Raw genomic sequence first — 20,112 nt, 5'->3', positions numbered from 1 at the left:
TAGGGCTGGTGTTGGAGTGACAGGGGCAGGTCAGTCCTACTCTTAATGTGAGCAGGTGTTGTACTTCACACACACATTACTGTTCTGTGAACACTGGTTCATCTGTCAGCTACAATGAGGACATGTGTGCAGAATGAATGACTTCTTGTCCGTAGGTTTCTGAATCTTTTCATCATAAACTCTGTGTAAATTAAAGACACTGTGGGTAGATTCCAATTGATTTTGGAATAGTCTCATTTTAATGTTGATTATTGATGCCTAGCCAAAGTAGTAGGGTTTTATGTTGCTTTCTACCAAAGTTTAGCGTTCACATTTGGTTTGGTTTTTCTGCTAAATCAGGTGAGTCTATGATTGACATTCACTAAGAGCGGCTTACACCAGACTCTTGCTCTGTTGCTTTATGATTGTGTGCTTGTTCATCGACTCACACTGACTAGCCTGGCTCCACTCCTCAAGCCGATTTGTTGTTGTTGTTGATTTAAAGTAAGATACAAGGAGGAGAGTTCAGCCAGCTTGAGTCAAAAACTTAATTCAAAGCAAGCAAATTAGAACAAAGTGAGTTGACAGGTCTGTAGGAAATCAACTGTTTAACAAGGGTGAGGCAGCTTCTTACATACCCCAGTGTTAGGCACTCCTTCTTCACCAGATAGAGATTGACTGTCTTTATTTGGACAACGGTTTGGGCAACAGACGCTTTTGTCTTTGAGTGTCTATTTGGAAGGTTTATGATGGTTTCCTGTTCCTGAGTCTCCTGAGTGGGCAGCCAAAGGTAAAGGATATCTATGTATTGGAATGTACATTTAAATTTCTGTTGTTACTCAAATTGCCTTTGGAGGACATTAAAGACTGTTAGGTCAATCATTTTTGTTTTCTGGACCTTATTATTAGCTTTTGTTTTTAAACAGCAGTCTTGTACTACAAGCGCAGGTTCAATGGTCGCAGTTGTCCTCAAGTTATTTTCTGTCATGGATGTTAGCTGACTCTACAAGAGGGTAAAGGGTAGGGATTTTATAGTTTTGTCTATAGTAGACAGGAGCTGGTCAGCTCCCTATATTTAAGCCCTACACAACTTTGAACTGTCCCATCATCAAGTTTTAGGACAAAAATCCTCCACAGTCACACTCCATTCATACACTGTGCATAATGTCCACAGCACAAGTTCATTAAAGACACCACCTGAGGTCAACATAAAGTCAAATAAATTTTGATAAAAAAAAAAAAAATCAGAATATTTACAAATTTCTCAAGCTAGACTCCCCATGGGAAGTTTTCCACCCCTTTGCAACCACTGTAAAAACTAAAATCTAATCAAGTGATTTTGTCTTTTTTCAGTAGACAATATCTTTTTAGACTCAATATGAGCCGCATTCACCTGGCCAGTCCAGAAATTACCTGGTCAGGTGAATATGGCTCATATTAAGTCTAAAAAGATATTGTCTACTGAAAATAAGACCAAAACACTTGATAAGCTTTCAGTTTTTTGCAGTAACCCAAGTAAAAGTTGACAGAGTCTTTGTCTCATTACAAATAATAATTATACACAACTACAAATCAACATGTTTCCATTTCCTCCTCTGCACTCTACAAAAACTAAACTGTCTTGAACAAAGAAGGTAGGTAAGGTAGAAGGTAGTTTTAGAGATAGCTCATTTTTCTGCTTCCACTAAAAATGAGCCACATCTTTACCGAAATAGGTGATGATGCTCATGGGAAATGCAGTCTTTCTCCTGGAAAACCACTACCAATGTCATCCAAAGGGGTCTTCAGAATGAGCAGAACGTGCCCCTGTCAATGCAATAATCTGACTTTTATTATGCATAAAAACTGATAAATAGGTGCTTTGAACCACTTTAAGATTGTAGTTAAAGATGTATTTAGTATTATTGTACAAGTGCCTCTTAATGCAAATAAGAATTTTCTGTCCTAAATGAGCGCACAAGCCCTGGAGTTATTGTATTTAGACCAAATGAAAAATAGATTTATGGACATATCTTTGATGTCATGGAAGAAAAGTAAAGTTTGTAGTCGAAATAGAGTCTTATTTGCAACAATGATAATAATGAAATTGACTTCTTTTTGACCTGATTCATCAAAAAAAGGACCTGAATGAACACGATTCTGAATCCAGATCTCATTGCTCACGGTTGGCTGTGCAGACTTGCTTTGGGTTCCAGGCCATTTGGGAACTGTTCAAGCAGTTTCTGTTGTGTCTTAGTCAATCAGTCTATCCCTCAATGCTCCAATTGTCATACAAATACCCATCAGCACCCAGCAGACGCACTCAGCCTGCCAGCACCTGTTTAGTCAGAGAGTCGTTAGATGTTATTGCTCGTGTCCCTACACAGATTTCTTGCTTATCTAATTTATTTCCAACATAAACCAAGGTTTTTACATTCATCATCTTAACTGTTGCTCGAAAGTGCTGGGACTGCCACACTCGCGGTGCTAAATAATTCATGCTCAGTGTAGCAAATGCAGATCTGTAAGTGTAAATTATTGAAAATGTGTACTGTACTGGGGTGAGATCGTTCAAAGTCGAGCGCTTTTTTCTGATTTAAACCCCGAGGGGAAATCCGACAAGCCAATTTGTGGAAGTATCGCGTCTTCGCATCTCATCAAAGACGCTTAATACCAGATTCCTTTAATTTCCATCAGCGGGGAACTTTTAACCACATCCCTTACCGTGTGGCTTCCTCGCCCTCTCCTGTAGCGTGTTGCTCTGAGTTATGAAGGTGTTCAGAAGTGCATGTTATGTTGTGTCCCAGTTTAGCTGCAGGCTGCTGCTGCTGTGGTCTAACGAGGCGAGTGAACGGAGCTGATGCGTTGCAGCCATTGCTTCCTGACACACTTCTGGGAAACGTCAGCGAAGTGGAGCAGACAAGGTTGGAGTGAACTCTGGGCTCACTCCGTCTCTTTTGAAGTTTCCCTCCCACTTTCCCTCCTGCTGTTCCTCTGCACGTTTATGGATCCTGGTGCTTCTCTCTTTCCTCATTATGGTTCTCTGTGAATCCACAAGCTAATTATGTCGTATAAAAGATGGACACTTCATAGAATTTGTCATTCACGTGAGTCACCATCAGCTCTTTTTGCCAGCGTCTTGCCTGCTGGAGACAGACCAGATTGTGCTCTCTGTCTGCGTAATACAGGCCTTATTTTTACCCAGGCTATGCCGCAGGGCAAGATGATGCAGCCTGTGCAGATTTAGACAGAGAGTGTGTGTGAGTGTGTGTGTGGGGCTGCACTTTTAGCTGCTGCCAATAGAGAGAAATGGTTTTACAGACTAATGCAAATCCTGTTTGTTCACCCAAGGGTCAGCCGTCAAACTCAACACCTGAAATGCACTCTCCCGTGACATCCATCATGTCTTCAGCAGGCTTCTTGCACTGAGGACTGACACTGTAATGGGACACATTAGCATTAAGTGCTGTATGAATTTATTGTAGCTGAGGTTAGCTTGTTTCAGGAATCACGGACACAGCAGGAGGAATATCCCAGAGCTTGCCTCTTCCAGGATATTTTAACGTGTTACCTATTAAAAGTGGACTGCCTGGAGCTTGTTTAACTGGTGCTGTTTTGTGCATGGTGGGCCTTCCCTTCTTTGGGATGGAAAGATAAGTGGAAATGATTGATTGTATCCAAGTCATTTGTCATGCGCTGACACCTCTGACAGCGCAATGGATGGCTTTCTCATGTGACCCCTGAGAGCGTCAAATGAAAACAATATTGCACTCGGCCCGCTCTGTTAACTGAGTTTATGATATAATACTGTCGGTCGGTGGTTGACGGATTGAGCGGCACGTCAGCTGTGACGAGGCAGTGGCTCGTTGATGTGTCCCTCGCTTCATTTGACTCCCACGTCAATCTGTCCCCCGTTCTGCTGCTGGGACGTCGGAGGGCAGGAGGGAATGAGCTCGGGAATAAAGGACAGGATTAATGGCCCGAGGATGGACCTGAGATTGAGAGGTGAACTTTTGGAGACATGGATTGTTTTAGCATTTGTTATAAATGTACACTACAGGGGCGGCATTATGGGTGGGCCCAGAGGTCCCAGGCCCACCCTAAACTTTTTTTTTAATTTTAGATTTATTCATTTGTAAAATTTATTTTATGATTTAATTTTTTATTTATTAATTCATTTATCTATTTATTTTTATTTTTTTATTTATTCATTTAATTATTTAATATCTTACCTATCTTTTAATTTTTTTATTTAAATGTTTTTATTTATTTATTTATTTATTTATTTATTTATCTATTTATCTATTTATTTATTTTTAATCTGTTGAAAAAGAGCATTGTAAAATTTTGTCACTGTTCGTTTTATTTAATGTGAGATGCTCTGTCTTTTTTTAAATGAGCCATGTTTTTGAGCCTGTTGGAAAAAAATAAATCAATAACTGAGTTGTGAAATGCTGATCTTCATGTGGACGGGATCAGAAAAATTATTTTTGGGAAAGCAGAAGCAGTGCAGCCTACTGGTGCGTTAGAGCACCACTCTTTGGTCAGTATCATGGAAAGTGGCTGCAGGTAGATCTGTCTGGTGCACAAAAGGGTTTTAAAAATGCAATTAAAGCTGAAAAAAGCAACAAAATCTACTTTGAAACCACACAAATTAACAGTAGTTATTGTAAGATTTAAATAAATAATAAACTAGTGATGAAACTTTTGTAACTTAAGGCCTCACCAGAATGTGTCTGTCCCACCCAGAACTGAAAGCCTGGCTCAGTCCCTGACACACTACTCTCCTTATTACCCAGGGGGCTTTCACATCCTGTTCTGAAAACAGCAGGTCTGGATTTATTATCCCAATCCATTGTCTGTTATATGAATATTGATTTCTCTCTATCAGGTCTAATGATTCTTGCTGAATCGCCTGCAGTTGTCTGCACAGAGGCCACGTAATGAAAACCAGCAGCCATCTATTGTTGACACACGCCCACTACAGCTAACCTACAATGTGCTCTTTAAAAATCACCTAAAAACAGAACATTACACACATTTAACCAGATTATTTCTTATTAATCCCCGCTTCCTGGCTTGCAGGAATGATGCACTGCCAGTGCTGTGCCAAACTAATGAACAAACTCACACCGGGGAAGGAGAAAAAGACGTGGCCAGCCTGAGGGGGGAAGAGAAAAGATAAGAGAAGTTCAGTGTGCCCTACAGGCTGTGAGGCAGGATTGGCCTATCGCTTTAATTTCCCACTCTCTGTTCATTTGGAGAGCTGGAGTTTGGCTGCAGGTGGATTCCCTGTTTAATTACAAGCAGAGGGGGCAGGAAGAAAGAGCGGGATAAAGAGAAGAACAGAGGCGAGGCAGAAGAATTAGTTAATAATAAAAGTCTCTGCAGATTTATTAAATGATCACTTTCCCTCTGCAGGTTGACTCCAAGGCCTCTGGCGTTATGTAAGGAGAGAAAGAGAAAGGGGGAAGAAAAACAAAGTCAGGCTTATCTTCTCCTCGATGGTGAGGAAGATCTCGAACTGGAAATGCTTTTAAGGCTCAGTCAGTTCCCGGATACAATAGACTCTTACTGTATATATCATCTATATGTGATTTGAAGCCATTGTGTGATCACAGAAAAGGATCGAGACCCTCTCCCAATCTCCCCCCACGCATTAAAGCATCAAGTGCGTCTGTGATCTTGGTCTTTTTTAAAAGCACAATTACATCCAGCTGCCTCCGTCTCTCTCCATCCAGAGAGGAGGGAGAGTGCAGGGCATAATGGCTGTCATTTGCTCACCTGAAACAGGGGGGAATTATAAATGCCATGCTCCCTATTCTTTGTATTTATCCCCGCTGATATGATAGCGCAGCCACAGTGAGGAGACGGTGAGCCGTAATGGTTGCCCCTCTGGCCAAGCCCACGGAGAAGATTGCATGAAATGAATGCGATATCGAGATGAGAGAGACAAGGGGTGCATTGGGTCGTTTAGCCACCAAATCCCTCCATTTTTTTTTTTTTGATAAAAAGAGGGGACAAAAGTACTGCGTGCTCCAGTGTGTGCGGGATGGAGACTGAAGGGTCTGGAGAGATGATGAATGTCTGATCTTACACACCTCAGAGCGTCTGAGTGACAGAGAAAGACAGACAGACAGAGAGGAGGATGAATGATATCAGGATCCGCGCTCTGGAACAGAGGATCCACATTGGCAGCCGTCACTTCTGCCGAGCCCTGAATGTGCTCTGTGTTTGTCTTTGTGTACGAGTGTGTGTGTTTTATCTGTCGAGAAAACCATTTCCCCTCAAGATGCGGGTGTCTGAGGGCCCGATAGGCATCAGGAGGCCCCTTCCATTCCACCAAGTCTAAATCCGTGTGTGTTTTTGTATCTACGTGTACACGCTGGTGGCTGTGTGTATCGCCATATCTGCCGCCGATGAAGTGTTAAATTATAAAGCGTTGTGATATGGAGACATTGTTTGCTGGAGTTCTGTCTGGGTGCTTAGCTTTTATGGCAGATCACGAGGTGACAAACCACTCGATGCGGTGACATGGCCGCGTAGATTACAGAAAAACACACGAACAGAGCGGGATTGTGCTTTCATACACTCTCATGATAAGGCTTTGGTGGCTGAAATCCCTCCATAGGATGTCATAATAGCCTTTCTCTATAGCAGCTAACAGGTAATCTAGCCGGCTGAGGCAGAGGTGGGTATCAGGAAGAGGAGGCAGGGTGAAGGCTGACGGAGAGGTAGAAACGTGATCATATGCCACACACTTGTACCATTATCTCTCTGATTCCATCTCAAACTCATTCCCTTTATCTACCTAATGCAAATGCTCCTCTCCACACTAAGGAGAGCAGAAGATACCAGCTGATTCCTCTCTCACACACAGCCGCTTAACACACAAAGATGCACTTGGCTTTTTAAAGAATCTGTAACGGCGTGCAGAATTCCTCCTGACTTTGACAAGGAGAAACACCCCCTCGGAAATTATTCAGCTGTGTGTGAATCTGCGTGTGTTCTTAAACACGTCTGCCTGAGTAAGCTATTTATAGCGTTCAGAAAAACACACAGCAGAGACATAAATGTAGAGAGCAGGGGGGAGAATGATGTAGTGCCAGTGTGTCAGATTCTGACTTCAGTGACACTCTGTGCGACTTTGTGGTTCCCGTGCATCTGTGCGCACACATGTTGAAATATGACTTGTGGGTAAAGCTGCAGCATCGACTCGTGTGTGTTTTTTTTTTTCATATGAGAGAGAGAGGCTGTCAGGCAGAGATGCTCTGTGTGATAGTCTGTGTGTCTGACAGAGAGAAGCGCCGTCAGTGCCAGGCTGTGCTTTAGAGATACCGCTGCACACAGGCAGTTCTGATCTCCTGTTACATTTAGCCATGCCCTACATTGGATGGTTTAATTATGGTCCTTTTCATACCGGCACATCGAGAATTGTGCAGTAAAAAGTGTTGGGAAGGCGGGAATAATTGCATGTCTTGTATCTGGAGGTATAACAAGAGAGCAGTATCCAGCAGAATGTGATCTGCGACATGTGGAGGTGGTGCACTGAAGTTACGGGGTTATTTCTGAAACTGGATTAAAACAGCCCCATCATAGCGTCTGTAATAAAAAGAGATTCACAACTTTTTAAGCAGGTTAGAGGTCTCAGTTTACTGTCTGAGCCACAACCTAGACTACAATGGTGCTAAGGCTCAGCTTGGGTACCGGATTTATGAGTTACGTAGATCCAATAAGGCCCATGCATTTCGTTTCTGCTGAAAGGATAAGTTCGGTTAATGCAGCTTTTACATTGTTTATAGAATGAAGTAGAACAAAATACTCACCCAGAAGGCTTTCCTGATCCAAGCAGTGCTTTGGGAGATATTTAGATCCAAAATCGTGCAGCAGACGTATAATGGGATCCATCAGGGCATAGACAGCGCCGCTCCTAAAACTGCAAACCATGCATGGATTGGCAATCGTAAACAAAGTCTTTGTCAGTTCAGAGGTCAGCACAGCCACACAGCGCTGTCTGGAGTGACACAGACTGCAGCAGAGGACTAACCCGGAGTGGACCATGATGGAATATTAGTGAAAAACAGGAGTTTTTGGACGATTACTGCAGTTTTAGGAGCGGCGCTGTCTATGCCCCGATGGATCCCATTATATGGACGTCCGCTGCATGATTTTGGATCTAAATATCTCCTTAAGCACTGCTTGGATCAGGAAAGCTTTCTGGGTGAGTATTTTGTTCTACTTCATCCTATAAACAATGTAAAAGCTGTATAAACCAAACTTATCCTTCAATCTTTCAGAATCAAACCTCAGTGAGAAGTTTTTGAAAACCACCTACTATATTAGCAGTAGGTATTGATCCGGCCAATATCTGCAGTACCCCCAAAAATACCTGACATTGACTGATTGAGGAAGCATTCTCAGCAAGTAACAGAGCAGTCTACCTCAGATAATGTTTCCCATAATGCACCAATCTGATGTTGTACGTCCTCTATTTCAGTTAACTATACAGTCTATGGCTGTATGTTGGCGGTTTCTAAATCAGCCCATGTGAAGGTTTTCTTTTTCCTTTTCCAAGTTATTTTTTGGGCTTTTTATGCCTTTAACTTGATAGGAAAGAGTGGACAGAGCAGGAAACAGGGCAAGAGTGTGGAGTGGCATGCAGGAAAGAGGCCACAAGCTAGATTCAAACCTGGGCCACCTGTACGAGGGCAGACCTTATGGAGCATAACCTAAACCACAAAGCTATCTGTGCTCCTAGATTTTCCTACCTGCCAGGACCTGCTGTGTCACGGTAGCATCATATATGACAGTATGACGCAGCATCTCATCTAGGGATGGGTACCGAATTAGGTACTTTTATAGGTACTGACCGAAGTCCGTCAAAAGTTCACGGTACTGATTCACATAAAACCGAAAGGTACCATGTGTAGGGACCAAAACACATCCTTGTGACTGTAAGGAAGTAGAAGAGTACGTGATTTTCCATACTGGACATGAACACAGCATTGCAAGCTTATATATTGAATAATATGTATGTCAAATGTTAATAATTGAGATGTTATTATTTAACAAATTGATATTTTTTACCACATAAACACAAAAAAGTACAGAAAACTGATACTGCTGGGTACCAGTATCAATTTCCAGGTACCAGGCATTGGTACTATATCATTACAAATGTGAAAGGTTTCCATCCTTAATCTCATCAAAGTGTGGCAAAAGTGTTGTGGCAGACTGTGACTACCATGCTAAAGTTTGGCCAAGCTTTGCTAAAACTGATAGTTACACATAGAGAAAGGTTTTGATGAGATTTGGTTGAGATTTTTTTTTTTTCTGAGTGAAAAAAGTTGTTCCGCAGGTTTTCTGTGTCAGCAACATTTTATTAAGTTTATGAGTATGAAATATGACGTGACACTCTTGGTACATAACGCTGTCCACTGACAAACATTTTAACAAGTTGGCGGTGTTGCCACCCTTGCATGATATTACCGTGTTGCACAAAATACACTGTGTGTTGTCAGCTTCTTTTTTTTAAAGCGAAGCCAAGCTTTCAATCGCTTCAATCTCTCCACCATTGTCTTGGAAATTCTGCAGCTGACTGATGAGCTTGGTGGACGTGTTCACGTAACAATGACGTATGGGTCTGGTCCCTCCAGCGTAATGTAAAGGATCGACAAGGAAATCATTAGCTTGAAGGCTAACAATGTCATTGAATCAAATCATTTCTGATGGATTCGTAACAGGAACTGGTTATCAATGTCCATTGGCACATGCTAAACACCAACTTGAGTTTGAAAGAATGCCCTCTATTGGATGTGCTGAAGCCTGCTGTCCATAAAAAGTGCCTCTCGTGCTCAGAATGAAGTAGCAAACAGTGCTAAAAGGGTGTTTGCCTTCCCTTGACTTTATTTATCCATCCACCTGTGATTCCAGATAGTGTACGGACACAAACACACACACCCTCATTATAACCCAAAATCAGTCCCACGCTGATGATGTCGTCTCTCTTCCCCAGCTGTCAGCAGTGACTCCCTTGATTGACAGCGGTCATCCACCAATGACGGCTCATTAATCAAAACTGCCAGCATCACCTATTATGGCGCTGTGCTGTTACTATAGTGACAGGAGGAGGGGATGTCTGAGGTCTACCTCGGCTGTGGCCCTTTGCGCTCGGCCACTCGGGGCTCTTGCCAATCAGTGCCAGTCAGTGCCAGTGTGAATTGGCAGGGGGATTTATCTTAATGGATGGACAGCTCTCCCAAGTGGTAAAGTTTTCCATATGGCGCCAAGGGCAGAAGATGGAAGCTGTCTAAGAATCGCATTTTAATGAAAATCTGTGCGAAAACTTTTTTTGCATATCAGTTTGTTTTTGTTTGTCAAGTTGTTTTTGCAGTTAGGGTATAATTGGCTCCCAGTGGTACTGGATAAAGAAACAGCAATTTGTTAGAATTCATTTTTAAGTCTGTGGCCTAAATATTTCATTGTTTTCTCAATTTCTCCCCAAATGGAGAAAAAACAGGAATGAAGTCGGATGATTTACAGCTGTATTGGTATCAGTGAGAGATATTTTGTTTTCTTTTTAATTGAGAATGCAATCAGTGATGAGGCAACTGCATGTTTGACCATGATTTCATTGGGCTGTGACACACTCATGTCTGTCCTGTAGTTGTGTGAAGTGCTCACATGCTGGGAAACATATAATTTTTTCATTAGACCGTGACCAAAACAATTAACAATTCAACACCTTTTCTGTTATTCTATTCCAAGTTTCATGTTACCTGTGAGCCATTTCAGGAAGAAGAGCAGAATTAATTTTGCTTGAAACCAAAAGGGGTTTTTGTGACTTGATAATTGAAAACAACAAAAACACACAGGAGCAAGCATTGTGATAATTTGGCATCAGAAGAATTCTGTGCTTTTTTATATTTCCCCAAACTCAACCCTTTGATTAAATTTCAAGCATCCTGAAAGTCAAATTTAATCTCTTTCTCATGTTTTGTTACAGCTGTCAAGGGTGCCGGTGGAGGCCTGTGGTCAGTACTCAACCTGCAGTGAATGTCTGGGGTCAGGAGATCCCCACTGTGGCTGGTGTGTCCTCCACAACATGTAAGTTCCACTTGATTTGTTACACATGTGCCCACACAAACGCAAGCACACCTGCATTTCTCTTTTTTTTTCATTTTCCATTCAAACAAAAGCTTAGTTTCCTTTGTTCCCCCTCATTCAAAGCGCTTTTGAGACACTAACAAACAGACTGGGGGGCTGGTGTGTTTGGGTTTGTTAGCCTCCCCTACCTCCATGACGCCTGGGCCCGTGCCCAGCTTTCCTCTCCTTGCAGCCCTTGAGCATTCAGGGACTCCTCTCACCAACCCGGGCCAGCTCTCAGATTGCTTTCCTGGTGGGGCTCGGCCCCGTGCCAGCGCCCCCTCAGATCCATTACCAAACCAGACCACTGGCTTTGTTTACCAGCCCTGAAACTAGAGCCTGGTGAGAGCACAGACAGTGGCGGCGCTGCCAGGGCACCTTTCCAAACTTCAGGAGTTGACATGAGGAGAGTGATGGTTTTTGTTACTGTTACTGAACTGGAGATTTCAGAGATCATCTCGTTAACCGAAAATCACTCACATGCTCTCTGTCTTTTCTCCAAGCTGTCTGTCATCCTCTCTTTCTTACCTACGCACAGATAAGCACATGAATTCACACATACCTCAGCTGCTGTCAAACCCTTGTCCCTCAAGATTGAAGCAGGAGATGGCGCTAGCTGAGGGCAGGGAGATTTCCCACTTCACTGTAAATTGAAAATTGGTTTCTTGTGTTGGTGCTAGCCCTTGGGTAGAGTGTGAGGATGTGTGTGTGTGTGTGCGTGTGTGAGTGAGACTGAGTACATTTAGGACCTCTGTCCCTGTTGGCAAGAGAGGACATGGCGAGGGCACAGAAGTGATGTGTGTGTGTGTGTGTGTGTGTGTGTGTGTGTGTGTGTGTGTGTGTGTGTGTGTGTGTGTGTGTGTGTGTGTGTGTGTGTGTGTGTGGGAGTAACAGACACACTGAACCCCACAGAGGAGGGAGAGAAAAACAAAGACGGTGAAAACAAAAGATGAATGGCAGAAGACAAAGGGAGAGACGTATGGCTGTTGGATAGAAAACAGACAGAAATAGCGACAAACGAAAGTTGGTTCTGCACAAAAACTTCCAAAAAAGCAGGGACGTAAAAAAAGGGATGAGAAGTGGAAAAAGGATCTCTGAAAAAATTGTGGGTTTGTGTGCAGCAGAGTGGAGGAAGGAGACACAGAGGATGAACATGTTCCAGGTCTCCAGGGGACAAAGTGCATTAGCTGACAGAGGACAAACTCTGATGGGTTATGGGTCACATACCAGAGGTTAGAAGCAAGGTAACACACATCCACACACACCAATACATGAATGTCTGATACATCACCTCTTTTTACTGGTTTAAGCATAAAACTTCAAGTTTTGTTTCACATAATTTAACCTGGAAGGCAAAATCCAGTGAGGAATGTATCAAGAAGTAACATCAGGGCTACGTGCTTGAACTTTAAACCAAATCTGAAGTGTCTGGACCTGTGTGAATATGCTCCACATACAGTTTATGTGCAAACGTGTGTGTTTGTGTGTCTGTGTGTGAGCAAACCCATTAACACCCTGGACATCCTCAGTGGCAGCAAATGGGTGTCCACAGATTGCCCTGTCACACTTAGCCTGATAGAATCAGCTCACCCTCCTCTTCACTCACACACTCATACACACACACACACACACACTGGCTGTTGGTGGAAAATTAGAGTCAAAGCCCCAAAACCAGAATAGAGCTGAGAGAGGGGGAGAAAATAACCAAAATGCCACTCCGGTCGATCTCAGGTGTCGAGGTGTCTGACCATTACAAGGTCGAAAGAGCGATTTCAGGTGTTTTGTGTGTCCCTCTCTTTGGTTGGACGCACAGTTTCCACTCCCCTCCACTGTCTCACAGAGACACACGTGAAACACACAACCCCATTTGAACTATCGACCATAGGTTTACCTTTCTCAAAGACCCCCCCACCTCTGTGCGCTCTATCTCCCAGCTTGTGAATTCTTAACAGGGTCTTGGTGAAACTGATGCCCCCCCTGAGGGATGTATCTACCTCAGGGTGAGCAGGACTCTTTGCTTCTGCCATAATCACTCCTGTTTGTCTGCTCAGTGTCGCTCTGGTATATCAAACACTGTTAACCTTTGGCACCTCAGATATTCTCTGTCTGTTTGGCAGCTTACCAAAACAAAGCATCAAATGTCTTTCCAACTTATAGCCACGCCTCTTTGCCTGAATCATGTCACAACAATAACAACATTTCCCATGCTTATATCTAAATAACCCAACAAACCCTTCAAGTGTCTGAAGATCCACTGCAAAAACTAAAATATAAACAAGTTTTTGTCTTATTTACATTCAAATAGTCCAATTAGACTCAATTCGAGCTACAACCACCAAGTCCTGAAAAATGTCTTATTTCAAGAAAAATAATACTTGTTATGTTTCTTCTATTAAAACATAAACAAGATAATATTTCTTACCTCAATCACAAGGTTTTTTTTTCTTTTTTTTTCAAATTCTTAAAAACCAAATCAGGCAGAATTTGTCTTTTTTAAAATCTTGAAATTTGAAATTTTTCATTTTAAGTCTAAAAAGACATACTTTACTAAAAGTAACACACAAACACTTTGATTTTAGTTTTTGCTGTGTACAAATTCATATTCAAACTCTGATGGACAAAATACTTTCTAACTTTGGGGGACATTTTTCACACTTTTTAAATTGTTTCAAGTTTTCAGTGTGGTCAAAGATAGTTGTTGAAAAAGAGAACGTATATAGTATCACATAGACCGTTGACCATGAATTATACATGCCCAGCCTTGGTTGATGGTTGTATCTGACACAGGCACACACACAGTCATAAAGGGCACGCACATCTCAGCCAAAGCCCTTCTCTCTCCAGACATCTCAGCCCTGACAATCCCAACGTATGCAGCGTGTGCTGAACTGTTTGATATTCAGAGGATCAAAATATTCCTCTTATGTCCTTGGGTCTGCCTTCACTCCCACTTGAGGATCTCTGGCAGAATAACATTTTCATTTATATTGCTGGAAAAAAAATTACCCTAAGGGAGACCTTTGAAAGAAAGTTCAATATATACTTACAAACAGATGTATGGATAGGGGGAGGGGTGTTTTGAGGAGGTGTTAAACATATCAAAGTCTCTTCTCATGTATAAGTCCTTACATATTTTATTTGACCACCAGCAACAGCAAACAGTGTTCACTGCTCTGAATTAACAGTTTACAGTTGACTGCCCAAACACTTTTAATGTTTCTATAATGGTTAACCCATCAGTATGTGAAAGCTTTTTAATCAAAACTAGTTATTTGATGCTAAGATATAATTATTGTCCTTTTCCATGAATTTTAAAGTGTAATGTTTTATAGCAGGAAATTTTTGATTGGCAAATTTTAGTTATCCACTTTTGCTCCTAAACAAAAAATGTGTTTTGCGGTCGTATGTTATTCTTTATAAATTTCTGACTTCTGAGATAATTTTTTTTTTTTTTTTTTGGCTCAAGTTTGAAAAAAAAAAAAAAAATTAAATCTGTTTGAAAAACCTTGGAAAAAAAAAAAAGGTTAAGCAATGTATATACAGTACATCTTTTATTTTAGTCTACATCAGTAAGATGCCCAAATTTGGGACAAAATAAGGTGTTTTTGTCTTATTTTGAGTAAAAATTGTCTTGTTATACCTGATATGAGCCGCATTCAACTGAGCAGTCCAGAAAAATGTATTGTTTCAAGTTGTTTAAAGACAAAAATAAGGTCTGAATTACTTGTCACGAGTTAAAAAAAAAAAAAAAAAAGAAGAAGAAGAAAAACTGCCAATGGAATAAGAAAAATTTGCTAGAAAATTTGCTTAGGACTAGAATAATGTCTTAATACAAGTAACTTTTCTTTTGTTCCATTGACAGATTTTTATTTTTAACTTATTACAAGTCATGTCCTGTACCGCGCCTTATAGGCATGGGACCTCAAAACAGCAAACCCACACATGACTTACGCATGATCAATCTGAGTTTTGCTCAGTTATACCTCTACAGTTTGTATTCTTAGTCTTTCCTCTTAGACATGTTCGAGACTGACAAGTCTCTATAATGGATCTGTATTTTACCAGTTATATATTTTTTACTTAAGTGAAAAACTCAGCACATCCTAAGGCCTCTCATGCCAAACTTGACTTAGCAGAAATAAGCTAAATGGTAACCCTCTGATAAGTGGACAGCAGTTTTTTTTATCAAAAGCCCACAGGGTGAGGCAGAAAAAGCACAACAGTTGGACGTGTTGTGAATTCTCAGAGTTTTCATTGTGTGTTTATATTCTTTCTCATGAAATACTTATCCTGATCCTGCCAAGGTTAAAGCTTTTTCAACAAAGACTAGAAAAATGAAAACCGCCCCCTGCCTTGTCCACTGACTGCAGACTAAAGGCTAAAACAATGTATCTTTAACAACATAAAGCAAAAAAAAAGCTCAAAGCACAGTAAACACACTCAGAAATCTCACACACTCTCCACCCACTCCTTCTCTGAGTTGAGAGGAAGGGAGGCGAGGGGAAGGATAGCGTGCGCTTCCTCTTCAAAGTGTTCTTCCAGATAGTTTGTTGTTCCCAATCAACCTTGAAATCACCTCGCTGGTCTGAGAGCAAACAGAATCACAAGCACTCTCTACTCAGCTCTCTCCCTACCTCTCTCCATCAGCATTGCCTTTATTTACTTTATAGATCGGTGAGAGGAGCTGTTAGAGAGAACACCAGGGGAAGGGGAGAAAGGCAATCAATAGTACAGGGGAAGAAATCAACAGGAGAGGATGGTGCACCTGTGTGTGTCTGATCACAGTCGCCCTTGACAAACACTGACCATCCATTTAGAAAGTCAAATGTCTTCATTTAGGAACATATAGCCCTATCTCCTGCATATCCTTTACACCTCTTATACTACACTTCTTTGAACCTCATGGGAAGCTGTTCCAGATCCCCCCTGTGGTTTTCTCTGCCACTGTTCAAGAAAAGCCAGAGCTTCACCTGTCAACCAAACTGTCTTGGCCTATCAGACTCATCCTCTTGCTCTCCTCTGCTGAGATGCTCGACTTATGCTAATGCCTGTCTCTGCCGGCAGGTGAAAGGAAGTCTTCACTCATATCAGCCTCCCCTTTCCTTCATTTCCCTTCTTTTCAGTCTTTTAGCGCTGACACTGGATGTCACACTCTGTCAGTCAGAGACGAGACTCATTGAGGACTCTTCCTGAAGATTACCTGAAAGAAAATATGTGATGAAGAGCGTAGACGTAGTTATAGTAGTTTATTTTAACAAGATGTTTCTGCTTATATCATCAGTAAATATTTAGTTAACGTCAGCAGAAAACATTAAGGCGCTGTGAGGACTTAATCAGAGCTTTTTAAATGGTCTCACTGTTACTGGTCTTTTCATAATCCATGATTTAAAATGAGATTATCAGTGCCACAATTATAGAGATGGGTACCTTTCACATTTGAAACGATGTGGTACCGATGCCCAATACCTGGCAATCGGTAACAGTACTTAACGGTACCAATTTTTGGTACTTTTTTGTGTGTTTATGTGGTAAATCATAACAGCTTGTTTAATGATAAAGTATAAATTGTTTTCAATTGAACATATTTTCTCCTCAGTATATAACCTTGCAATGCTGTGTTCATGTCCAGCATGTTGTTTACCTGGTTCAAAAAACGTCCAGGTACCTATAAAAGTACCTAATTTGGTACCCATCCCTACACAATCAGTTGTTTCTTAATGTTGTTTCTTACTTTCTACCATTGGGTTGAACACAGGGTGATAAGTGAATCATCAGTAGAGTGATGAGCAAGAGCAAAAGGCTAAAACATAGGCTGAACTGTTTGTGCTAATGTTGAGTCCAACCCACAGTTAGCAGTTATTCTGCAGTGGTCTGTTAGGTCACCTATGATATAAACAGAGTTTACAAAGTTTTCTCATTGTCAAGTTCCAACCAATAGCGCTACAAAACTACAGATAAATACATTAGCTCAGTACCTAAGGTCCAGCAAAAGTTGTGTTGAATAGAGAAATGTAGTGTTAAATGTTAGTGTCCAAAACAAATGCAGACCTCGGTAAGAGTCACGTCTTGTAGGTCAGAAGGTGATATTGCTGTCTGATAATGGCCGCTCCTATCATCAGCCAAACTGTCCTCATAGCATCTCAAAGAAAGACCTTAAGAAACACAATCTTGAACCCCCTTTGCCCAAAGAGAAACACAGCTTTCACAAGATTCTTGTCACAAGGTGCTAAACATAGACCTGCCTGTGATGCTGTCAACCTTTGGCCTTTGAGCCACTGTTTTCAATCCTCAAGTAATTATTTTAGCGTGACATGTGCTGGCATTGTGAAAACTTATCTTAATATCATTGTCCTGGCTGAAAACTACCTGTTGTAGCCATAGACTGTTTAATTAATGGACGTACTCTCCCCAATGTCAGCGGTCTGTTTTTGAAACAAACTTTTTAAGCAAATCGGCTAAAGTGGCCATATTGGAAGTGACAGAGGCTTCAAACACAGCTATGGGGCACTCGTCAGTGTGTGCTGATGGTGAAATTAGTGATTCGGACAGGAGACTTTTTGAACAAGGCTGTAAATGTGTTTATTTCTGCTTTGAAAACAGCTTTTTCTGGCTTGGTGTGTGTGACTTCCAGTACTTCCAGAGCCAGCCTCAAGTGGACGCTCGAGAAACAGCAGGTTTAACACTTCTGCATCGTCTCATATTCTTAAAGCGGAGGTTGCTGCTTGGTTGTAGCTCTTGTCAATCAGGTGTAGTTAGAAAAAAGGAAGAAAAGAAAAGTAAGTTTTGTCCTCAATTCATAGACTCTTAATGGTACCATAGTTAAAAAAATGTCTTGAAACTTGTGAATGAGGCTCTTAAAGCCACTTCTTATGTAATTAATAAAGAAATAAGTGATGTTATTATCTCATCTGGCTTCATGAAACTACACTTCTACTGAAGCCATCTGGATCAGCTCCCAACAGCCAATAGAAAAGTTTCTGGTTTCACTCACTTTTGCAGTAGCAGTCACCTCTCTGCTCAATCCACTGTTCTCTGCTATTGTGACATGACATTACCCTCCCTCTGTGTGGTGACTATACACACCTTAACCCCTCCACATACCTGAGTGGCACCTCTACACTGAGCCATTATGCCAAAGAGTTACAGCTACATTATGGGTATTTTACCTCCCCTAATGCTTCTCTGTCAGCTGTCACTTCTGTAAGTGGTTAACTAGGCTGTCAAGGCGCCTGTCATGTGTGACAGTGAGACAGATTGGAAACCATATTTGGAGAAGTAGCATTGTCAGAACGAATGTCATCATATTTGGCACGGATGTTGGGAATATCTGCCATTACTGTGTGATATCGATGTCATTTTGGAACAAGTGGCGCTAATGTTGCAATATCTCCACATTAATAATTTGTCTGACATATCTCAATCTCTGCTTTTGGCTGTGATAAAACTTCCATCCCCTGAGTGCTGAGATCATTTTCTCTCTCTCCCTGTTTCATTTCCTTTTTGTCCTCTTCGCCTTCCTTTCCTCTTTGAGTCTAACACTATCTTCACCAGGATCATTATGCGCTGCAGAATTTAAGTGTTTGTTTATGCATATCTGAGTGCATGCTTGAGTCCCTGGTATGTTTTGTGTTCAGTCTTCTGTGTCTTCTAACACCTCTCCTCTCTTCCTCCAAACACTCATAAACATTGATCTCTCCTTCCTGGAGGGGAATGGGGACAGTAAAGTCTTTGTGCCACAGGCAAATGGCTTCCCCTAGTTCATTAGAGAAGGGTTGTGTATACAATCGATAGTAAACTTCTTGTGCAAATCCACAGAATGAGCCGGTGATGCCAGCAAGTGCTGTGTTCTAAAGCAGGATTCAAACATTCACACTTCTTAGCTTTTTCTTTGAAGTAGCACTTCCTGTTACAACTAATCAAAGTTTATTCTTGAGCCACATAACCAAATATTAATTTACGATTGTTAGACACTTGTACTGGCATCTAATGATGAAACAAAAGTTCAAAAAGTCACGAGTAAACACACAAAGTTCTCATAAAACTTACAAGACATGCTGCAAAGCTTCCTGTCTCCTGAATCCTTTGTTTTCCCCTGACATCTTTGGTGCTGTCAAACGAATAACCTTTTCATAGGGAGAAGCTAATTGGCAGATCCAATGAATATTTTTTCACCTTTTCTCACTCCCTTTTCTCTGCTCGCTCTCACATTAAATCTGCACTACCTGTCGCTGTGTCACAGTCACTCGTTGCCTGGGTGTGCTCATTACTGCGGTATGCCAAAGTATTGCTAATTAAACTGCAGCGCCACAATTAGCATGCTGCCGAGGACCCGCGTTCGGTTGTGGCGACCACTAGCTCGCCCCTGGAGATAGCTGTAAGTGCTTTGAAACATATTACCGGCAGAGGAAAGAATTGTTTACGCCATAAGAGAGTTTATTCTCTAAAAGAGCTGCCACATTTTGAGTGAAAGAGAGCTGTTAGCTCTGATGAGAGGCTAGGCTGGAAGGAAAGCAGGCTAATGATTCGTATCAGATACTTCATGTGCGTTGGATGCTTATTTGTATGAACTGCTTTGTATTTACATCTCTAGATGACATGCAAGATAAAGAAAAAGGTCAATATTAATTCATCAACTATCAGGTTCAGGTTACTTTATTTGTACCCGTAGGTAGATTAGTTTTGCAGTCAGTGAGAATACAACAACCATTCCAAAACACCAGAGACAAAGGTAAAACATTTCGACATTAAGATATTAAAGACATAAATTGCTTTATGATCCATTGACACAGCAGGAATGGGCATAAAAGAGGGGGCAGTACTTTCCATTAAGATCAGGTTAAAACCTCAAAAACTTAGCAAACCTGTAGCTCTCTAAAGGCTAAGGATAAAACCGAATTTAAGAGAACAACACGGAATAGAAGCCACATGTGTGCCCAGACAAAAGATCAATGGGTAAAATAAGGCTACAGGTTGTTTAGTTCAGCAATTGCAACAGGGACAAAGCTGTTC

The 20,112-nt window shown here is 41.4% G+C and overlaps 1 protein-coding gene across 3 annotated transcripts in view; it reads left to right on the top strand.

The window, feature by feature from the left end:
- Positions 1-20,112, top strand: part of plxna4 (plexin A4) — a 328,944-nt gene that overhangs the window by 202,656 nt on the left and 106,176 nt on the right. For all 3 annotated transcript variants that reach the window (XM_074697775.1, XM_074697774.1, XM_074697776.1), the window contains exon 5: positions 10,964-11,064. In XM_074697775.1, the coding sequence (XP_074553876.1) occupies positions 10,964-11,064 (101 nt within the window). The remainder of the gene's footprint in view (positions 1-10,963; positions 11,065-20,112) is intronic.

Source organism: Halichoeres trimaculatus, unplaced genomic scaffold (assembly GCF_033239565.1).
Source record: "Halichoeres trimaculatus isolate MK-OKI-2021-1 unplaced genomic scaffold, fHalTri1.1 fHalTri1_scaffold_21, whole genome shotgun sequence".
In the NCBI taxonomy this organism is placed as follows: domain Eukaryota; kingdom Metazoa; phylum Chordata; class Actinopteri; order Labriformes; family Labridae; genus Halichoeres; species Halichoeres trimaculatus.
The sequence above is the reverse complement of the archived record's forward strand: the minus strand, read 5'-3'. Positions and strand labels throughout refer to the sequence as shown.